At 33.2% G+C, this 24,131-nt stretch overlaps 2 protein-coding genes across 4 annotated transcripts in view; one reads left to right on the forward strand and one right to left on the reverse strand.

The window, feature by feature from the left end:
* On the forward strand, positions 1-15,884 carry LOC141454457 (uncharacterized). 3 transcript variants are annotated; one of them, XM_074128694.1, is made up of 12 exons: positions 3-431; positions 607-782; positions 2,948-3,249; positions 3,348-3,530; positions 3,677-3,822; positions 4,291-6,309; positions 7,552-7,714; positions 8,353-8,533; positions 11,954-12,080; positions 12,177-12,308; positions 12,444-12,702; positions 15,246-15,884. In XM_074128694.1, the coding sequence occupies exons 1-12, from the start codon at positions 356-358 to the stop codon at positions 15,337-15,339; spliced, it is 3,858 nt and encodes a 1,285-aa protein (XP_073984795.1). In that variant the 5' UTR covers positions 3-355; the 3' UTR covers positions 15,340-15,884. The 3 variants fall into 3 exon arrangements, 2 of the variants coding, with proteins under 2 accessions (XP_073984795.1, XP_073984796.1); XM_074128695.1 differs by having other exon boundaries at positions 613-782; XR_012458722.1 differs by lacking the exons at positions 8,353-8,533; positions 12,444-12,702; positions 15,246-15,884 and having other exon boundaries at positions 1-431.
* Positions 15,538-24,131, reverse strand: part of LOC141454458 (angiotensin-converting enzyme-like) — a 14,964-nt gene continuing 6,370 nt past the window's right edge. The window contains exons 5-10 of the mRNA XM_074128696.1: positions 21,751-22,003; positions 21,568-21,676; positions 20,651-20,762; positions 19,544-19,787; positions 19,155-19,292; positions 15,538-15,709 (exon numbers count right to left, since the gene is read on the reverse strand). Of these exons, the coding sequence (XP_073984797.1) occupies positions 15,538-15,709; positions 19,155-19,292; positions 19,544-19,787; positions 20,651-20,762; positions 21,568-21,676; positions 21,751-22,003 (1,028 nt within the window). The remainder of the gene's footprint in view (positions 15,710-19,154; positions 19,293-19,543; positions 19,788-20,650; positions 20,763-21,567; positions 21,677-21,750; positions 22,004-24,131) is intronic.

A 24,131-nucleotide genomic window follows, 5' to 3' on the forward strand; every position in this document is an offset into this window, starting at 1 on the left:
CATTCATTCTACAAGTTATTAGAAATAACCTTCTCACTTCAAGTTAACAACGATATTAAGTTTGTATACAGATTTGTTATATTTAAGAATTTATTTTAGACAAATATAATGTCAATTCATTTTTTTTTTTTAAATGTAATTTTAGTTTACTAAAACCCGAATTCTTTAATTTTCAACGTAACATTAGTTTTGAATTATAAGTGTATATAAAAGTGATTGAACGAAGTGACATGCTTTCAATTTATTATTAAAAGTTATAGAACGAAGGGAATTGCTTTCAATTTATAAAATACTGTAAACATAATGTTTTAAGTCACTGAAAAATGTTTTTATCGTATAATAAGTATATTAGAAAATGCTTTCATCCAGAGAAATTAAAGATGAATGTGGTGATGAACAATCATCATCGAAAAGGGTAAAATTAACAGAAGGTACGTTTATATTTACAGTCTTTTTTGTTTTCACAGAAAGGAATTAAAAGTTGTCTTATAAAGAACTAGTTAGTCCACTTGCTTTGTCCAAAGCAAGAGTTAGTTTACAATTAGGCGTTAGTTTTAATGAAATCATCATTAATCAAAACATTTCTTTCGTGTGTTTTCATTGAAGATACAGATTCCAAAACTGCACTGCTGGCTAGTATTCTTGAAAGAGAAATCATTAAAGAAATATCTGTACGTAGAGGTGATTTAGAAACTATTGAGCAAAGAATTTATCAAACTAGGCAAAGTCTTGCTAAAATACGCCAAGGTGTAGTCTCAGAATATTATAAACAGAATTATAAGGTTAGTTATTATTTTTTTTTTTTTTTTTGGTTTTCCATCAAATATATATTTAATTTTATTACACTATTTTAATTTAACAATTCTATCTATACAAAAAGAGAAGTTGGTTTTTGTGCAAATTTTAGTTAGTAAATTTTCATTTAACCCAATCGCGACTCTGTTTATATTCCTTGGTTGATCATGGGCTTCCTGAGGACGTACCCAAGCATGCTGCATACAAGCATATCTCCAAGCGTGCTGAAGAGAATACCAAAAAAATTGAATTATTACAATCGTTCATATCTGGTAAGCCGATCTCGGGGTTTCCCCTTAAGCCCCTATCGGCGGACTCGTGAGTTTTTTTAACAAATCGGACGTAAGCTACCCATGTTTCTAGCTGGAAATAAAGGGTTTCTTTGGAGTTGGCTTATTTTTCTAATTAAGGGGAGCCAAACATATGAGGTCCATCCATGCTTGCAGGTTCTTTTTCTGGTGCAATGCTGCGCCCTGGAGAGTGATCTCGTTTCATACAACTCGTCCATCATGGTTAATAAGTTAGGGTTAGGGAAGTGAATGCCTAATGTCCAGTACAGGCAGTTGGTTCCCAACAATATGTGAAAACAAAAATCACCAGGGGAAATGGCAATTAAGGAGCCAAGAAATTCCTGGGCGGGGGGAGGGGGTAATAAGAACCAAGACGAGCTAAAAAAAAAATTTAAATATTTTGTAACTAAACTTTGAAATACTTCGACCAATTTGTAAAGAGTTGTTCTTCCTTTTTATATTTCATTAGTGACATAACTTTTGATAGATGACACTCCCAATAAATAGCTTCGCTGATGTTTTTGTTTATACACTTCCGTTAGCTGTTTATAGACAAAAACATTTTACTCGATTCTTGTTCACACGGGAATTTTTATCGTGAGACCTAATCGTATGTTTCTGTCTCCCTCAATAATAATTTTAAACAAGCGCTGAACGTGAATTTGAACCTATGTAGCGGGCTGAAAACTAGTAACTGTATTATGATAGTTTTTTCGTTTGTTTCACTTGCTTAGCTAAATATTTTATTATAAAATAAGATGAGTGTATCATTTGAGACGAAATGAAATAAACTGAAAAATCGTCCACGACACCGTAAAGCCTACCTGAAAAAAATAGGCAATTACTTTACTACTTACTATTTTTACTTAAACTGAAAAACGGAGCAGCTTAGTAATTGACGTCCTGAAAGTCCTACAATAGCCAAAGTTTGTATCATAAATTATTTTCCAGGCTTTTTTTTTTCGCTAAAATCTATTGGATATTATGTACAGTTTGGGTCCTACATATTTTATAAAGAGAGCTAAAAATGTTGATAAAACTTCCAGCTTGACATTACCTCAAATGGAATTACCATTTTGCTGAATCTATTATAAACTGTTTAAAACTTATTTTCTGAACTAAGCTTAAACGGATTTCTTTAAACTTTTGTTACTCAACTCAACTGTGGCACTACGGCCCGTGTAGGTGCTTGGCCTGACCCTAAGCTCCTCTATCCAAAGCCTTCCTGCTCCACTGTCTTACATTCAGTTCCCGTTGAGATGCTCTTCCACATTACACATCCAACGCAGCCTAGGTCTCCCTCTCGGTCTACTGCCTTCAGGGTGACCTTCCAGCGCTCTCACTCTCCATCCTCTGCACATGTCCCACCCAACGCAACCTTCTCTGCTTGACGACGGACACTAAATCCTCTTCCTTTGTAACACTAATGTTTTTTACAACTTTTGTTTTTTTTTTTTTTTTTTTAATATTCAATACATTTTTCCTGAACGGTTTGATTTATAGGGACTTTTGGAATACCAGGTAGTACCTATGCATACCTCTAAAGTACCATTCTAGTACAATGTACAACGCTGTGTGATTTTAATTACAAAGAGGGGTTAATTTTTTTAAAATTAAATTCCGCGTTCTAAGAAGAAAATTCTGGAAGTCTTTTGATCTCAATGGATTTTCCATGTTTTTAAGCATTTTTTATTCGAAAATGTCATGAATTTTCGTACTTATGTCAAAAATGTTTTTAATTATATAACTTTTTCCGGAAAAATTTGTTTTGGGCAATTTGACGTGTGTTAAAATTTTCTTTTAAGTGTCAATCAACACAACTTGGTATGAATGTTAATTCTAAATTTTATTTTTTTATTCAGGGTGTATTACAGTTGCAACCACATCCTGCTGTTAAAGATACCTTTATTGGAAAGTTCCCCTCCACGAGAACTAAAGTCCTTAACAATGAGGAACATGAACAGGATGATGTAGAAGCATATAGAACTGAATTGGAAACTATTGACACCAACAGCAGTGATAATACAAAAGGCTGTGAATCTAAGGAAAATTTTAAATGTAATCAAATATCCAAAATGCCTCGATATATTCCACCAAAATATCGTGATAAAGATATTGTAAGATCGTGCGAACCAAGAGGGAATGTCAAAAAGAAAAAGTACAGGTAAACTCTTGGTGTTTTTTTTCCCCAAAAACCTGGTTTTATTTTATTTTTTTAATTGCGAACTAATTACTTTTTCTAACAAATAATTCTATTCCCAGAATCAGCATCGGAAATGTTTCAAAATGGATAGGCAATGCGTTGAGTGAAAATACGGATGCCAAATACAAATGGACTGTTTATGTAAGATGCACTGATCAAGAGGAGGAGATTACGTCTTTAATCTCCAAAGTTACCTTCTTCTTACATAGCAGCTACAAGCCAAATGATGTGGTGACTGTAGAGTAAGTTTTTAAATTTTAGTTAGGTAATTTTTAATTACTGGTCCATATGCAAGAAGGCAGTAAATTATTTCGAGGGTTCCACTATGCTGGAGCTGGTCATTCTGTTTTAACTTAATTTGGTATAAAATATTTTGTTCTTCTTTCAGTTACGCTCCGTTCAAGTTAACACGTAGAGGTTGGGGTGAATTTCCGTTAAGAGTGCAATTACATTTTATAAATACCTTAGACAAGCCAGTAGATGTGATCCATCTGTTAAAATTGGATCCAATCCATTCTGGATTAGAAACTTTTGGTGAGTTACAAAATATTTATTATTTTGTAAGGTGAATAAAAATGACTATTTAGTGAGACTTGAATTAGAGCACCAAATTGAGATGTATATCTCAAGAGAAACGATTTCCTCCCTCTCCCGAGAATAGGGACTGGTAAAGTGATTAACTGAAATTACCCGCATTTTGAACAACTATTTTAGTAGTACACTTTTCTTGGTCACCCTGCTTAATTTATTATATGAAGTTAATGAATTTAGCTGAAAAATATTGCACTAAATGCATTTAATCTAACATAATAATGCATATTTTGCTAATATGACTGAATTAGTCATTCAGGTTAAGCCTATCACTATCAGACTCATTCTCGGATGTCCTATTTCGTGAATTTTTGTCACCAGAGCAATCCTTAATTTATGTTCTGGATCAAAATTCTTGGAAGAGCTAGGAATAAGTAACAAATATTAACTAATGGATTATTTATTTTTTAGGATGTGAAACCATAGTTGATGTTTGGGCGCATGGTATCGATAATAATGAATATAATAACGAGTCCAGCATGAATGGTTCTGATGTAATCGAATCATTGCCAACAACAGAACTACAACCAGTACTACAACAACCACCCACCACGTTACCCGAAGTAAAAACGACAGCAGCAGATTTATCGGACAATTATCTGAGCGAAACATCATTATCAATGATTTCCATGCAACCAACGGAAATACCAAATGAGATCATCCAGGAAGTACTAGGCGAGGTTAATAATCACGATGACAATGTTGTTGTTGACAATAGTGAAATAGTAGCGATAAAGGAAGAAATCATCGATAGTGTTTACAATTTAGACAATCCTATGATACCGACTGAATTAGTAAACAGTGAAGGTGGTGGTAATTTATCAGTTAAACAGGAAATCAGCGATAATGTAGCACCAATAGCTGTAGAATCTGGGGAATCTGATGATAAAAACTGGTTTCTAGAATTGGAAAATACTTATAGAAATGAAATAGAACAAAGTAGTTTTCATCAAAATATTGTAGATACTTTGGAAGAAAATGCACTTTCCATTGAGACGAATTCAATAGAAAATCAAGAGATTCTTTCCAGTGATTATACCAGTGATCAAAACTATCACAGCCAATCACAAGAGCTCTTCTCAGAGAACACCACAACGTCTGATAGTGGTGTTGATTTAAATTCATCTCAGATAACTTATAATCCAATTGAATGTTTAAATTTTGTACAAGATGAAATTATAATCAAATCAGAAGATGTTGTTGAAGAAATCCAACCAAATGAACCAAGTGTGAATAATTTAACCTGTAAATATTACTTAGAAAATTTTATGAATTCAGAAATAATAGAAAGTGATAATCTTAAACCAATTGAAGAAGAGCAAATGGTAGTACAGGAAGTGATTATTCCAGTGAATGAAGTTGAAAACATCCAACTACCTGTAGAAATAGCTGAATCAAAATTTAATGAACAAAATAATATCCAAGAAATCTCCATCAATGAGAAATTAATAAAGTTAAATGACAATAAATCATGTGATTTTAATTTAATAGAAAATAGTACTAGCGATAGATTAGTTGTTAATAATATTTCACAATATTTAGATAAATTAAAAAACACAAATCAGCTGACAAAATTACAAAATATTAAAAATAATTCAGAGTGCCTTGATGGGAAAAAAATGCCATTTTCTCTAAATAATCAGCCAAATTTCATAAAAAGTGAAATTGTAAATAAAATTAAAAGTAATAATCATACTGCTAAGATTTTAGTGCAAGATATAAATAGTGTACGTAATTATATTATCTCACCGAAGAAAACTAATTTGACTCCAATTAGCTTAAGTAATTTAAACATAAATAAGGATAACAATACAAAAACCTTAGTCAATAAACAACAAATCTTAAAAACTTTACCGGTAGAGAAATCAGCTGTTAATAAAACTAATCTCACTTCTTTTAATAAGAAAAATTCAGTCCAGCAATTAATTTTAAGCAATTCTCAAAGTACAAACCTTATTAGTAAGAATATTATTAAGTCACCAGTAAATGATGATAGATTTAAGAAAAAATTGTACATAGAAATGCCGAACGGTCAACTAAAAGAGATTCATTCGGGTACCACGTTAAATGATTGTAAACTTACGCCCAGTTCAAAACCAATTATTATAGAATCACAACCCATTAATAAAAGGAAATTCTGTCAGGCAATTGCGTCTAGTTTGCCGGAAGTTAAGAGAACCTTAAATGAACCTACTGTGAAAAAAGTGGTACTACAGCCAGGTTATAGAATTGTACCATCAACTACTAGGGTCGGTGGAGGTAATGGACAGATATTGCCTAATGCTCGGTTGGTTTTACCAGTGAAAGCTGTACAAAAAGGTAAACAAAGCTTGCTGAAAACTGGGACAAGTGTTAATCTTCTACAGCAGACTAGTGTTGTGAAGTCGTCTTCTGTAGCTGGAGTAGCTAATGGTGCACAAATTGTTAAAAGTAAGTTTATTTTCTTTTTCTAACAATTGTAGATAGATTTCGTAGCTAGTAATCCTCTAATCTATCCAGTGAATCTGTCTTAACACTCACAATTAGATAGCGGCAACTTCAGTCTTATCTGTTTAAAACTTATTCCTTGTTAAAACTTGAAGGCATTAGTTTATCTTCTCGGCTTTCACGCATTGAAAGCTACCATCCTTGCAAATTGAATTTTATACGATGAAGTACGCATGTTTTTTTGATACAATTCCTGGCCGGTTTCGTATTATCATCCATTATTAGAGATTCATTCACCAGTTGATGTCGCAGTACACTTGATGACTAAGTTAGTGCGTCAGCAAGTGAAATGTAGCAGTAGTAGCAATTGCTTATTTTTTCAGGCGGGCTTTACGTCCAACTACCAAATTAGGTGTCGTTTATTTCCTTTATAAACCTTTTAAATAAAAATCCAAGGCCTAAGACCGGGAATTGATCCCAGTAGCACAATGCATGTTAGCTTTGCAGGTGCAAGTGCAGTGTATGCCAGAAACACAATAGAAATAAATTTCTCTTGATATTAAATTGAGAGAACCACTGATAATGGATGGAAATCTAAAACGGGCCAAGAAATTGGCGTGCTGCGCTGGATTAAGCCAACGATATAATCCATCTCTGTAAACCCAACTAAATTTCACTAAAAAGAACCTGTAGATTAGGGTTCTTCCATCTTGGTGCTGCCAGTGCTCTTTCTCCGGAATAAGAACTATTTTCAAGATATTCTATCGAAAGGGAGACCAATAACAGCGGGTACTTATGGACATAGCTTGTTTATATGTTCAAAGTTATCTTTCTTATGCTCTGTTTGGAGATTAAAAGAGCTTATCCCTTTAATAGCCATCTTACAACGACTCTAGGATGATCGAGAATGTAGATCAAAGTGACGCTTCCTACGTGATGAACTTTTTAACTGTCTTATGTTTACTTTTTGTGGTTAACCTAGGCGATCTCAAAAGTGGCTCTCTAAACTCATTTCTGTGCTGAAATGCTAACTGAGGCTTATATCATCTTAGCATTTTTATAAGAAACCTTTTTTTCCTATTTAAATGTAATTTAGGGAGCATTTTAAAAAAAAGATTCAAGCATGAATCAACTAGAATGATGAAATTACAGATTCACAGCTGTAAATCCAAATAAATGTAATCTCCCTTTAGTTTCAGGTTGTGTAAACATTATAAAAGTTATACCAACCATAATTTGTTTCAGTTAACAACACGGCATCTCTAGTCTTGGAAAATCGAAATCTAATACAACAAAGAAAAGTACTACCTGGAGAAAGTCTGCTTAGAAAAGGAATTTCCAGTCAAAAAGCAGCCGAACCCTCTAGCCGTCCTGAGATAGCTCTCATTCCTGGCTGCTTAAGTAACAGGTGAATTTTTATGATATTCGAGTTTTTAAACCGGAAATATCCGGTACTCTTCTGAGAGTACAAAAAAAAAAAGAAAAAGTTTTTAGGAAATTAATATTAAATATCTCAAAAAAAATTATTTAAATCGCATGAAGATGAAGGGCTTTCCTCAAGCTTTTTGATATTTGGTTTTAAGTACCACCATCGGGACCCGACAATAAAACTTTTAAGACAAAATCAACCAACAGAAAGTGCCACTTTACTCAGAATCGTTTTCTGCTATTTTTTGAGATTTTCTCGAAAACGGGTCCCACGATTTTCTGTAATAATTGCATTTTTATGCAATTCTAAAACATTTATTTGCAGAAAGTAAATTAGGGTACTTTTGGGATGAGTAGTTGTGGGTTGGCTTCCTTTATAGTGCCATTCCTTTATGGAATGAATGTACGACCCCCAACTAATTTTCATTAGAGATAAGTAAGTGCCACTTTAGATTATTAAAACCCTTTGAACAACGACCCTTTTATGAAACATAAATAACAAAAAAAAAAATACAAATTGAGCCAATCTCTATCTTTGTACGTCTTTCTCTCTCTCTCTCTCTCTCAAAATTTTACAAAACTTTGGTCAAGTAGTTAATGCTAACCTACTTTTTATAGGGAATTACTTAAGAGATGTCCAAGAGAACGTGTTGAATTCGCTGTTAACTGGTTAATAAAACATTGCCCTTTAGTGAATAGCAAAGCAGGGCTTGAACCTTTCAAAAGAGTACATCCATACTGTGCCGTTGATGAAGCTGCATTTCTCAAGTGGCCAATTGGCAAACAGCGAGCAGCGGAAGTGAGTAGTAGAATAAAATCATTGCTGCCAATGAAAATTATTTTTAAAAAAAAATTAAAAAGTCTTGATTTATATATGTAGCTTTTGATTAAGAAGGAATAATAAAGTAAAATGAAAATAAAAACTAGTTTATTTAAAGACTTTTGTTAACAAATATTAAAGTTTCTGCCCCCTGATGATGAAGTAATATTTGAAACCAAGCTAAATTAACGAGAATTTATTCTCATAAAACAAAATCTCGTATAATAATTTGTGGAGAAAGAGCAGCACCCCCTGCGGACTTCAGGTTATGCGGCTGGTGTGAACTAGTATTTTAGAACTGCTGCAAGTGTCAACTCGTAAAACTTAACCTGGGGTTTCCGCTTCTGAAATCTCACTACTAGGAGTTGTAAGAACTCTCCTGAGGGTTATGCGCATCCACTATGCGCACTTGGCCATTATGAATGTTCAAAAACATCGCTTAAAAAAAATATATATATATATATACTAGGTGTGGCTATTAAATAACGAGACTGATGCTGCTACAGAAGAACTATGCATGCGCCAAATCCTAATGACCGACAGCTGTGCGCAGCGTAAAGCCTTCTCTTTTGATTGCAGCGTCTCACGTGTTTGTAGAGAAATCTGTCTGACCGGAACCTGACGTGTTTGTGTGTTAGAGGTGTTAGTTTCGTTTTGCCGAAAAAATGATACTACCCACGTAGTAGAGCAACGAATTGTCGTGAAATTTCACATCAAAACTTGATGAAAACCGCTACTGAAACTTATCTTTTATTAAAAGAAGCTTATGGCGATGAAAGTTAATTACGTGCGCGAGTTTTTGAGTGGTTCAAGCGTTTCCAAGATGGCCGAGAAGACGTCGGAGATGATGTCCGCCTGGGTCGCCCTTCCACATCCAAAACGGATGTGAAAATATCGATTATAATTAATCAACATTACTACCGTGAGGTGCTGGCTCAACTCCGTGAAAGTGTAAGGAAAAAAACGACCCGATTTTTTTGGAAGAACAAGTCACGGGGTTCTCCATCAAGACGTTTCTAGGCCAAGTACAACATCCCAGTTTTAGGCCATCCGCCTTATTCGCCTGATCTGACCCCATATGACTTTTGTCTGTTCCCTAAAGTCAAATCTGCATTAAAAGAAACACGATTTCAGTCCGTTGAAGCTGTGAAAGAAAAATCGGCACGCGTCATGCAGGAGCTCCTACAGAAAAAGACTTCCAGCACTGTTTCAAACAATGGTAAATTCGCGTGGAGCGTTGTAGGGTTAGGGGAGGGGTGTATATTGAAGGTGATAATAACTAAATATGTTTAAATTTAAAATTAAATGTTTTACAGCAATAGTCTCGTTATTTAATAGCCACACCTCGTATTTTGTAGAGAAGCACATTTCTGATCAGCCATTTTTTTTTTTCAAATTTGGGTTTTATATTATATATTTAATTCTGATTAATATTTAAAAGAAGATAGACCCTTACATTGCATAGACATAGGATTTAGCAGAATGCCAATCTACCATAACCAGAAGTGGTTTTTGATCAAATCTTCCCTGGAAAATAATGCATCTTAAAGTGAATGTTGTAGTATGTTTACTAAAATGAAAGAAAATCATAAGATTCGTGTTAAAAAAAAAGAAAATCTCAAAATACTTGGAAAAATCGATTTAATGAAGTTGCACTTTCGGTTGACTAGATTTTATTCTAAAAAATTATTGTTGGGCCAGATAGTTTGATTAAATTTGATTTTTCTGTGATTTTTTGCTCATTTTTTAAATTATGCTGACCCAAAATATCCCACAGGTCAAATTACAGGTGATCTCAAAACAAATTATTTTCATTAAAACCCTGGAAATCGTAAAAAAATTGGTCTCAAACTCCCGCACTTTCTCTTATCTAAAGTAGGAGAAAATAATTGAGATCATACGAGGTGTGTTCAAAAGGTAACGGGAATTTTTAAATTTCGCGGGTTTGGAGAGTCTGATTGTAAAATTTTTTTTTTTATTATGTTGGTACACATGCCCCTGAAGTACGATAAAATTTTCAGTAATATTCATTGTTTACTTCTTAAGTGGCAGCCGTTAAGGTTAGACGTGTTTTTCGAGCTTGGCGATTTTTGTTTGTTAAAAAAAATGGATCAAAGAATTTGTATTAAATTTTGCGTAAAAAATGAAATAAAGTGTGTGAAATGTTAATAAAGGCATATGGTGAGTCTGCTATGAGTAAAACAAGGATTTACGAGTGGTATAAGCGTTTCCAAGATGGCCGCGAAAACGTTGAAGATGACGAACGACCTGGATGTCCAAGCACATCAACAACCGATGAAAACGTGAAAAAAGTGAAAGAAATGGTTATGAACGATCGCCGAATCACAATCAGAGAAGTCGCTGATGATGTTACCATATCAATTGGCTCATGCCATGAAATTTTTTCGGATGTTTTGGGTATGAAACGTGTGGCAGCAAAATTTGTTCCAAAATTGTTGAATTTCGAACAAAAACAGCGGAGAATGGAAGTTGCTCAAGAGTCACTCAATGAAGTCGACAACGATGCGGATCTACTGAAACGTGTTATAACAGGTGACGAAACATGGGTTTACGGATATGATGTCGAAACTAAGGCTCAATCGTCCCAGTGGAGGCATTCTGGATCGCCAAGACCGAAAAAGGCTCGACAAGTGCGGTCGAATGTGAAGGTTATGCTCACTGTGTTCTTCGATTTTAATGGCATAGTGCATCATGAATTCTTGCCACAAGGTCAAACAATCAATAAGGAGTACTACCTACAAGTTCAACGCCGTTTGCGTGAAGCAATCCGAAAAAAACGCCCGGATTTGTGGCAAAACAATTCATGGATTTTGCACCACGATAATGCACCTGCTCACACTTCATTGCTTGTTCGTGAATTTTTGGCCAAAAACAAAACTTTAACGATGCCCCAGCCTCCATATTCGCCAGACATGGCTCCATGTGACTTTTTTCTATTTCCAAACATAAAGAGAACATTAAAAGGCCGTCGTTTTACAAGCATAGATGACATTAAAAGCGAATCGCTGAAAGAGCTGAAAGCTATCACAAAGATCGAGTTTCAGAAGTGTTTCGAGGATTGGAAAAAGCGCTGGCACAAGTGTATTGTATGCGAAGGGGACTACTTTGAAGGCGACAATATTAATGTAGATGAATAAATAAATATTTTTTTCAAAAAACGAAAATTCCCGTTACTTTTTGAACACACCTCGTACATTATACTATTACCTATTACTGTGGAAGAAATCACTGAAATCTCGTTTAATTCTTCTTAATTTCACCATCATCTGAGATTCTCAATTAGACCTTCTAGAATAATAATTAAGAATCTTAAAAATACAATATCAATACTAAAAATTGATTAATCCTGTATCGCTTTCTGTTTTCTAAAAAATAAAGTGGATGCGAGCTAAAAAACTTAAACGCCTAATTGGAAAAGTATGCCCTTCTTTGAAGCCATGGTCAACATTGCAGGTTATTGATTGGGCAAGGCTTAGAGGGTTTACACCTTTAGGGTTATCACTTAGTAAGTTTATTTATTATTATTTTTTACAAGAAGTAGATCATTTATTTATTTATTTAACATTTCTTTAGAGGTTATTGTTATTTATTTATTTTGCAGAGTGCAATAATTTATCCATTGTAAATAAAGATATTTCATTTTCATTTACTGCTGCCGATGTAAGATCCATTGTGTCGGATAGCATACATCTTGATGAAAAAGATGTAGAAGTGGATGTGGATTCTGATTTAGGTAAGCTTTCGTCCTTGTTTTCAGTTTTTTTGACGATGATAATATCAATAAACTGACTGTTAATAAAAATGGCAAACTAATAAGACTTTTCTCTCTCTCTCTCTCTCTCTCTCTCTCTCCTCTCTCTCTCTACAGAAGCTGATAAAGTTAGAAAAACAGAGTCGTCCATATCTGAAGATCGACTTTACTTTCCATTAGACAAGAAATACCAAGATATTGGTAACTTTATTTTTAAAAGCTGTGATAAAATAGGTTTACATTTTTATGAAGAAGAACTAACTGCTGGTGTTGTATATCCGTCTACGGAAAGGGTGCTAATTTCAGTATTTCATTCAGTGATTGACGATTTATTTCGTAGATCGTTGAACGCCAGCTGTATGAGGAGTGGTGCTATGTAAGTATATTCAAGTTTAATGTTTTAAAAATATTTAAACAGATCTGATATACTAGTTCCATAGGATTCAGGTATTTTTGTAAATGTGGTTAAGTTGGCAGTGCTGGATCATATCTTTGATTTTATCCGTCGTAGTGCGCATGCGTATTGGTATCTCTGGCCGGATTCGGACTTAGGTCCATCATTAGTAAGGAACGGATTTTTATGTATTTAAAAATGCCAAATATTTAACTAAAATATGCATTTATTTTCTGGAATATTTAAGTAAAATGGACATTTTTTTTATGAAAATGGAATTTTTTTTTGGGGGGGGCAAGTTATAATTATTTATACAAGAAGAGAATATTTTTACAATTTATAATAATTTATTAGGAACAAAATAATTTGTTTTTACAAGTTATAATGATTTATACAACAAAGAACATTTTTACTATTTATAAAAAGATGTGTTAAATTTTCAATTTTGAAAACTTCACTCTTCGAAATTGTTTGCAACCACATGAAATTTCAAATGTTGGAACGTAAAGTGACGACGATCTGGGCGTAAGATGGACTTCTAACGACTAAAAGATCGTTCAACATCTACAGATGTTATAGGTGCCTTGCTGAAAGAAGTTATCTCGTTGGTTGTAAAGGGTACACGATGTTCTGAGGTGACTTCTGTTCCACTGATAATATCAGAAATCTGGCAGATGGTCTCCCACCCTTTGTTCTTGCTCAGTACTTCTACCAGTTTTGATCTGATCAGATCTCCCTTACTCCCAGGTATTCCTTCCACCTTTTCGATGACTTTTTTTAACGTTGGACACGTTTTCTGTCAGTCGAACATTTTGGGACTCAAGTTGGGTAATGGCTTGTGCAAGAAATACGCAATTGTCAGAAATGAATGCAAGGTCGTTCCTTAAATTAGGTTTCTCGAATAAAGACTTGGCTGTATTTATCGCTACTGCTTCGTCTTCGAGATGTGAAAGGACATTCTTGATTTTATTGTAGTTTTCATAGTAATACTGAGCTGCTTCCAGCCAAGTACCCCATCTTGTCAATATTGGTTCTGGTGGAAGGCACAAGTCTGGATAGAGATCTTTTAGCATTTTAATGCGACTTGGTGCTTTTAAAAACACTTTTTTAACCACTGTGATTCACAGTCTGTGGTTCACAGTTCCTGTCAACCACCTCCCAATTATGAAAATATGCCCAAAATGAAAAATATGTGCATATTTTGATTAAATATGTAGAAATATTTATTTATTTTAATCAAATATGTATAAATATGCGATAACATCCAAATATGTGGAAATATGTGAAATAAAAGTAGACTCAAACGGCTTAAAGAGTGTCAGTATGAATACTTCTAGTTGAAAAACGTCTGTAAATTGCCTAGAAAAAAATATGTAAATACATACGAATCCGTTCCCTAATCATTAGAGATAGATTAATCAGTTTCCTGTTGAGATTTCGACTTCACTTACGTCATCTTCTCGCATTACAACATTCAACATCAAGTTTATATTCTATTCTCGTATATTCGATTTTATTCTCTTATATTCTATTCTATTCTCGTACAGTGGAGTCTCGGTTATCCGTCTATTCCAATTAACCGTCACTGTCCTCAGTATTTAAGAATTTTAAAAACAAACAAAAATTATTTTAAAAAGAAAACTTTTTAAAAATTTATTTTAAATGCACAGAAATTTTAAAGAGTTTTTAGCCTTAAAAAAAGAGTCCTTTAGCCTTAAAAAAAAAGAATCCTTTTGTCTTAAACAAAAATCTGGGGTTTACCCCATTTGATACGATACATAAAAGCAAATACTTATACAAATAGAAACAAAACCGCCCACAAAACCGATTAGATGTCGCAGACATTGTATTCATTAATTTTAATACACAATAGAATGAATTGAATAATGAAAGATACCTGACCTATATAAGACTTAAGCGTATAAACGTATAAAATATGTATACCAGTTAATACAAAGTTTTATACACGTTAAACAAAAGAATCTGGAAATTTTCCTGTTGTTTTCCATTATCCGTCTATTCGATTATCCGTCACGTGTCCGGTCCCGGTCATGACGGATAACCAGAGACTCCACTGTATATTCTATTCTATTCTCGTATATTCTACTCTTACCATTAAATGTAATTTGAGTAAAAACCATTCCTACCCATACTCTGGCTACAAGTTCACCATTGAATTTTGCCTCCTTTGTAACATTCTACCATCTGCATTCTTATCATCTCCATCAGCTGGGGGTCTGTATTCCTATATCTTTTCTTTCAATTTTACAAATATACAATACCTCATCATATCATACCACTAAAGTGGCGTCTACAAATAAATGTACCGCCTCATTTACCAATATCCAAGGATGCTAAATGTTTTGTTGAAATTACTGTCTGGTACTTTTTACAGCTGCACTGATTATTGAAATGATTATTGCGCTAAGTGATTTTAATTTGAAATTTCGAATTTTAGGAGAAAGAATAAAAAAAGTCGATTTATTTTTTTTATTTTATTATTTTTTTTTGTTTTCTGTTCATAGTCCAGCTACAGAAATTCTATTAGATGATGTGAAAATGGCGCTACTGAGTAGAGAAGAATTTGATTTGTTCACAAATGAAGGTTTTGGTACCTGAGTAAATGAACAAAATAATATATTAAATAGTTTTTATTTCAATTTAAGTTAAAAACAAAGCAAATAAAATATGAACAGCATTTTTAAATTATCTGTAATTAATTTTTTTTTAAACTAAGAATCTTTCTTTTTTTTGTTTTTTTGTATTGTTAATTTCCAAATTAAGAATGTGAGATAATATTTATTGAAAATTAGTCGTTCACCATCCAATTGGTATGTCATGTTTCTTTATTTGATATTCTAACCATTCTATGAGTGGTGTGAAATATTTGAGCATCGATCTTGAAGAAATCTGTACTTTCTTTTTATGGGATGTAAGTTCAGCTAGTAATTCATACCAAGGTCGACTGGAGCCTTCTGACATCAGATTCCTAGTTTTGAAAACGTTGTTTAGTTATTAAATTTCTCTAATTTTAAATATTACAAACTACTTATTTTGTAAATACATGTACAAAAATTAATGTTTTTTAAACTCGAACATTTTAAGAATGAATTTTCATTTTATTTAATTTAAATTGTTTTAGCAATATACTATGCATTTATGAAGTCTTTTTTTTTTTGTATGCCCAAGCATCAATACTTAAAAAAAAATGTCCTCAACTAATTATTTTTAATTATCACACGAAGACTACAACAAAAAAAAACCTTAATCAGAAGACATCTTTTAGGGAAGATTCTGTGAGCTTTGTTTTGCTCACTCATTCTAAGAAAAGATCACTTTCTTAGACCTTTTTAAGCACATTGCATAATTTGTAATTAGTCAGATAAGTGTGGAAAGAAAAAGAACAAAAAGACTGGAAAATCTAGGTACATAATACAGAAGATCTGCCCTGATTTTTTATCGATCAATCAAGAAAATTCGATTTTTCTTTCTGCAGCATGATCGGTTGCTTCCAGCTGTTGCCCTTTTCTACACCCTTATACAACTGTCCGGTAGGACAGTTGTATAAGGATTGATCGTCAAAAAGTGCACGAAAAAGCGTAACGTTGAAAAACACCCAACTTTGACAATTTTTTTCTCTTTTTCTATAAAAGATAAAATTCCCAAATTTTCTTTAAAATATAGGGCAAATCCTCCTTTATAACTGTAATTTTTTTGCAACCACCCAGACCTAATAGGTTTCGAGAAAAAAGTTGCCGAAAATGAGCAAAAACGGCATTTTCAGAAATTGTTGTTGTTCTTCTTCTTCTTCTTCTTCTTCTTGTTGTTGTTGTTGTTACCTTTTTTGTAAACTACGTAGCGCCTAAACGCGAGAACCGATTTTCATGAATGAGGTGTCATTCGATTCGGAATTTTATGTAGATGTGCCTTTTGGGGGTCTCGACGCTGTACACCGAATGGGAGAGGAGTTAGCCCCCTTTATGTAAGGCCCCCTTCAAAATTATTATTACTAATTACTCTGTAAATCTTAGCCCGATTTTGATAAAATTTGGTAGGATGATGGGGGTTAGGGCTCCCCTATGTAACATTAAAGCGACGATCTGCTCTTACACTAGTTAAGGGGAAGTATAGCAATCGTTTCAAATTATCGACACGTGAACTGATTTTCATGAATGAAGTGTCATTCGAATCGAAATTTTGTACAGATTTGCACTTTAAAAGTCTCTTCGCTATGCCTCATATGGAGGGGAGTTTGCCCCACCCAAGTAAGGCCGTTTCTAAAACTATTATTACCAATATTTCTATAACGCTTTGTCCGATTTTGATAAAATTTAGCACGAAGAAGTGATTAAAGCTCCTCTACATGGCTGTGAAGTGCTATCATGCTCTTACACCTACTAAGAGGAAGTACTGCAATCGTTAAAATTATCAATGGGTGAACCTATTTACATTAATGAATTGTCGTTCGATTCAAAATCTTTGAATTGCCTTTTAGGGAGAAGTACTGTAATCACCCGTTTATTTTTCTTACTCCTCTTAAAAGGAAGGTCTGAAATCGCAGTTTAAATTTGCTTTTTACGCACAAATACCTTCCTATTTTATATAAAAAGGCTTTCTCAAAAAAATTGTTATTGAGGATGGTTTGGGGGCCGCAACTATAATCATTCTTTAAAAAGATCTCTCCAGTGGTAGTTACGGTCCCTACTTAACACCTTATCAGGTTGTAATGATAGAATTGCTTATTCCAAATTTAAAAAAAACAGTAAAGCAGATATGTAACTTAGCAAAATAGACAAAAATGAAAATCTATCCAAAAGGTACAAAAATCTCCTTAACAAAAACTTACAGTTTTAAAAGTTAAGTATAAGGGTTGATTAAACGCCAAAAGGTACACAAATCAGCAAGTACCCAACATTTCATTCAAGCTTAGTTGATATAATTTAAGTAATTTTGCTGCATTAACTTTTCCTTCACATTTTTTAGAATTTATTAGATGTCACAGACCCTTATGCTGGCCATTTTCATCTACAAAATATTTGTTCAAGTAGCACTGTAGATTGACTATAATAATAATCAAACTATTAATTACAGGTTAAAAAGAAAACGGTATAAAAAATAAAAAAAATTACGATGCTACAAAATTTAAAAACTTTTTTAAAAAAATGCTTACACCAACATACATCAATGATTTCGATTATTTTATTTTTAATAAAAATCGTCTGTTTAAGTTTATTCTTCGATTAAAGTAATTGTTATTTTATGTAGTAGTCAAACGTTTGTAATAATAGGTAATAATTATCTGGCTTTATCGCAAATAATATAGTTTTCTTCAATCACACTCTCAATGTAGCTGTTCTTCTCACAATGTTATATATATGTTATGTAATATAAAATAAATAAGTATTGCATACTTTTAGGACAGCTAATTATTCCAGTATTTTACTGTAAGTAAAATTAAATTACAATTGAGAAATGAATAATTGTTGTTGAATAATCTACTTGTTATTTACTGTGTGTTATTTGTGCTCACGAATATTTCGGTAAGACGAATTCAAGTCTGAAATATTGTTTTAAATCCTCCGTGATTCAAATTTAAACAGTAGCCGACTCTAACTTTGTCTTTTTCTACTTTAACATGCATGTATAAGATGTGACAACTTCAGAATAAAGGGCATATTAAAGATAAATCAGAAGAATAATTTGGAATAGAGTTAAAATAAAGTACCTATTTAAAAACGAAGATATAATATACATTTTATCATAATTACAACCAAATAATATTATGAACGAACTGGCCAGCATAAGGGTCTGTGACATCTAATAAATTCTAAAAAATGTGAAGGAAAAGTTAATGCAGCAAAATTACTTAAATTGTATCAACTAAGCTTGAATGAAATGTTGGGTACTTGCTGATTTGTGTACCTTTTGGCGTTTAATCAACCCTTATACTTAACTTTTAAAACTGTAAGTTTTTGTTAAGGAGATTGTAAAGTAGGAATGATGAAAACGCATGGAAAACCGCTTGGCAGTAAATGAACTCACGAATTTTCTTTGAGGAGTTCTTCGAGCTTTTGTAGTATTCTTTGTACTGCTAGTTAACAGCAACTGCTGTTAGTGATTATCTTCCTTGCTGAAATTGCTCTCTTTAAAATCGCTCACTAATCGTTCTTTCAATATCCCTGCTTAGAACTGAATAACTATCAGTGTAAATTAACTAAGACGTATATTTCAAGAGTGATGTCAGTGTGGAATTTCGAGATAGGAATAACACTTGAAAAGGCTCATATCATTCACTTTAATAACTGATTATCAAAGGCTTTATTCGTTAAAACTTTTCTTTCTCGTTAACCGAATTCAAAATTTCAACCATTTTCTTCATGAAAATGGATCAACCAGTTTGATGAAAGAAAATTCAAAACAAAACAAAAAATTACCTCAACTTTTCACCAGCTTTACTGGAACCGTACAGATCACATTCACTCAGTTTCCAATCTTGGAGAGGTTTATCTTCAAAAGTGATCGTACAGAGTTCTTCGAACAGTTGGAATTGTAGAAATTCACTCAGATAATATCTGAAAAAGGGAATAAAAGATTTTAAAAAGTAAAGTACTCAGAAAAACTTTCTGAGCTATTGGTGTCCATGTTGGGTATCCCAGTTTAATAAACTCACAATACAGGCATCTCGTAACTCCCACACAAGTCACTTAGGATGTACTAGGTAGAGTCGTATGCTACTATTTCGGATTATCAAGCCTCATTCACAACTTCTAGCCCTTGGTCACATTTTAGCTCATTTCTGCCCTGACTAAATGAATAAATTTACCTTATATAAGGTGTATTGTCATCAATATGAAATTTAGAAGCAGCATCAAAATCATATTTTCCTCTAGGAACTGGTGGTTTTATTCCTTCATACAGTGTCCTATAATGCCACCAATATTTGTTATAATTTTCTGGTGTAATCTTCGAAGCCATTACATTCCAACGCCATTTATCCATAACCAAACCAAATGGTAATTGTGGAATTTTCTTTAAAGCTTGATGTAATAGCAAGGAGATTTTCAAATCTGTGAAAGTAAAAACCAAAAATTATTGAATTGGTCGAAAGAAAACCTAATGCTGGATTTAAAAAAAAAGATTTTATCTGCCCTAAGAATGCGTTTTGTTTTTCTGTAACCCAAACGTACAGAACTAAAGTTCGCATATTTAACAAAATGAAATCAATAAAATAAGAGATGTCGACAATTCTAAAGAAAGCTTATTGTTTAAGAATCTGCCAAAGAATGGTATTTTAATGGATGTTAAAAAAAATTGCTTCTTTTCAATAACAATGCTTGTGTATTATCTTCCATGATTTTTTTTTTTAAGTTTATTTGTGATTGAATTTATCTGGCAATTTACAATCTGCATATGAATGCTTTAAAAATAAGTAAAGATGATCAGGGTGGAAAGAAACTATCCAGCGCTCTCTACAGAATAACAATAATGATGGTGTTGATCTTTACTTTAATTCTTGGTCTTGGGGCACTGATGATTTAGTCCTCTTGGTGGGTTTAAACATAGGTTCAAGAACAGCAATTGTTTGAAAGAGGAAAGTAGGAATGATTTATTTGCCGTAAGCCAGCTTTAAGAAACTAACTCTCCTCTTCTGCTTAGGAGCTCTAAAAAATGTAGGTTGACAGGTACCTCTTAGAACAGTTAGTACTGGATCAATAAGTTGGAGATGCCCAGTGTCCAAGATGGGCTGCATATGGTCAAACTCAGGTAGATGGTAACCTGACTAGAAATCTAACTCAAAAAACTACAATCTGCACCCCACTCGTAGAGTTAAGTATGTGACTAAACCTAACGAGCAACATTAAGTCTATTAGTTGATTTAATTTTGCAACCATCTCCTGGATCAAATCGAACATCTTCTGCATGACTATACCTTCATTGGGCTCATTTTGTAAGATCCCAATCCTTTGTAAATGTTTCGGTGATTCTACTGATATCATTATCGTATCACCTATAGCTTCTTGAAATGCCGAATTCGCACCATCCTGCAAAGAAGTCATTATTTCACTTTGTTGCCATCCACATGGAAGAAAATTACAGAATTAAAATTTAAAAAACCTTATCACAAAATTTATCGCTGACAATTGGGTTCTTATATTAATTTTATTTAGGAAGTTCAGATTGAAGGCACTACGTGTGCTTAATTAGTGAGTTTTCATTTTTAAACAATTCATAAAAACATATAATTTAATATTATTTTAATAGATTGGTTTATGATAATTAAGAAGTACAATTTAAAAATATAAATTAATATCTTTTAAATGTTTAAAATTTTAGGCAGCACTGCGTTATAACCAGAGAGAAACCATCTTACTGATCTTTAAGTAAGTGAACTTTTGGTATTAGTAAACGGTTTCGCGTGAGTGTAACTAACATTTTTCTGAAAATATTCTTTTAAAATTATATAATTGCAGCAAATACTAGACAACTTAATGATAGTATATAAGTTTTACTTAATGAACTGACGTAGTATTAACTATTTAACTACAAATTACCTATTGCCGTGCAAATAATGGAAGCAATAATTATTGTAAGTTAAATTACTCTTCTTTTTATAATAAGTATATTTTAAAATATTGTAATTAATTTTAGAGCTCAGTTTATGTTCGTGTGAAATCTATGTATATAATTGTATTTTCAATTTTAACCAGACAGTATGTCAGTAAGGTAGATTTTTAGTTTTTGTTTTTAATTCTACTTCTCTCGTGTTATTTACATAGAATTATGGAGTTAGTGGAAGTTCAAGATAAAAAAAATACTTTACAAAACATAAATCATTGAAGGAGTAACCTTAAAGATAGCTGGCTGCTTTTTGTAAGCATTAAAGTAGTGAATATGTCCCATTTCATGATGTATAATATAAAGGTCTTCCCAAGATATTTTTGCACAGAGAAGCATCCTAACGAAACATAGAAATTTTAATTTTATTTAAAAAAAAAAAAAGGTCACACATGCTGAAAGCGTGACAATTACCTGAAATCATCTCCATTGAACATATTGGCAGCTGTTCCATGACAAGAACTATCGTTACTTTTCTTTGTAACCTGTGAATATCTCCAAAATTTCTCAGACATTTTTGGAAATCCCAATGATGCGTAAAAATCTTCGGCCAATTTTGTTAAATCATTAATATTGTTAGTATTTCTCCTTAGTATACTGTCAAAATCAATTTGTACAACTGGTAAGAGGTCTTGAATGTTTTCCCAACTTTGTGACCACATGTTACCTGTAAAAACAAAGTTATAGATTTCAGCTGTTTGGGAAGGGGGAGTTATAAGGATGTTGTCAGCAAATTAGCAGGCTACCGGAGTGTTGAAAATTTACTAGCACCCAGGAAGATAAATAAATGGGCGTATAACTAGGAAATAGTTTGGCATTTTGATCGTTAAAGCTGCTTATTCTTGAGCGAAGCTGCATTCATAAATTCCAGGAGTTCATAACAGAATTCCTAGTGGAAATCTACCTCTCCCCTCAACACTCTCTGGAAGATGTAGGAAGGCTATCAAAAATTAAGGGAATCTGGATCTTTCTATAAAAGTTCTAGTAAGATAGAGGGAGCCATTATTTGATGGTAACCACTCACGGATATTCCAAATTAAGAATTCGAGAGGATTTTAAGTAAGATACGTACTATCAAAGAGTAAAGTGTTATTTTTTTTTTTTAATCTCCTCAGATCTACCGCGGTCTTTAGTAAAAATTTTAAGGAGGTGTAATGTATTCGTCCTTCAAAGAAAGCGTCAAAGATATTACATAACTAATCCAGTTTTGTTTGTCCATTGTCGTTTTGGAACCTCCAATTCGATTCTAACCTTTTAAGTCTTGTGTAGGCTGAGTATTAATTCGGGATTGTCTACGTACGCGGTCTGGTTGCTGAATAACAAGTTAATCCTAAATAAATCCTCAATATCCTGGGCAAGATAAATAAAAAACAAAAAGTCCCAGAATATAATCATTGATGTGTTTTTTTTTTTACTCCACTCCAGAGTATAAAAATAAAACTAAGTGGATTCCCCTGGGTGGGTGAAGCTTATTTAAGTAGGAAATTAAATAAAGTAGGAGATCAGATGGCATTGAGTCAAGGGAAGTGTTGTATTTTCATTAGAGGTAATCTGCCCGAGAGAGTTTAGATGCTGGGATGGACCACTCAAACAATCAACTACAGTCACATACACCATACTATTCAACAACACTCAATTCTATCTATCTTAGGTCGCCATTCAATTAAACTCATTCATTGTTTGCTTCAACTTTCTTTATTTTTCTCTTTTAACGCGTGAACTTATCGAAATTTAATTAATTTATAGAGATTAGTAACGAAATTGAATTCTTGCTGCAGATTATGATAAAAACATCGATTTTTTTTTTCATGCAATTTTTACAAAACTAGGAATTTTAGCAGCATATTTATTCCTCAATATTGCACGAATAATTACTGATAATTGTTTCACATACACATAATACTAAAATGATACTTTAGAGGAAAGCGGGCGCGGGAAAATGAACTTCCCAGGAAAATTATTGAAGTCGTGAAGAGAGGAAAAAAAAAAAAAAAAAAAAAAAATTAAAAACATCAATAATATGGTATCATTTCAGAAGGAAGTGGATGGCTGCTTATTCAGAGTTCTTGGCATCCCTGCATGTTTCCGCTATTATGCTGAAAACGTCAACAGTCACACGATACACGTAAGCCTTATTTTTTTTTTATTTCTAATTGTTCAAGAAGTCTGCGTAAAGGTAGGGCCAATTACAATTTCACCTTCCTAATATATGAAGTTAATGAAGAGCTGGAAGTCAAGTTCTGCGTCTAGCACGATACATCTTTATGTAAGTCCTTTGACTTATACCTTGACCGATATTGTGCAGATGCTGTCTAAAGTAGAATCCTTGAACAACGCAGTGTACTTCCCTTTCGTTAGGAATTCAGTTGAGAGCTTCCTTTGCCATTCTTCAGTGGGATTTTCCAAATCGTGAAAAGGAAAAAAGTAAGGACGACCTAAACTAGTAGAGGAGCACCCTGGTTGCAGGATAATGTGGATCAGGCCAAGAATCCATGCCTTTTGATATTAGTCTGATTTTAGAAGCTGTACGGGTAAACTCTAGGCCTTTCATAGTCACTTCAATACTGTTATAAATCAGCAAAGGGCAAAAAACTCATCCTGTATTCTAACTAGGGTAGGCATTGTTTCCTTTTCTCTATTTTTTTTTTTTAATGATTTAAGGCGCGTCAACATCTAAGGTTATTGGCGCCTGCTGGTGTGTGCACTGCCGGCCTCCGGACAGTGTTCTCTCGTTATAGACAACACTGTCCATCACCGGACAGTGAGCTGTAAGAAGCTCCTAGGAAGAGAAAATC

This window comes from Rhodnius prolixus, unplaced genomic scaffold, assembly GCF_049639745.1.
Source record: "Rhodnius prolixus isolate KJV_2025 unplaced genomic scaffold, Rpr scaffold_9, whole genome shotgun sequence".
Classification (NCBI taxonomy): domain Eukaryota; kingdom Metazoa; phylum Arthropoda; class Insecta; order Hemiptera; family Reduviidae; genus Rhodnius; species Rhodnius prolixus.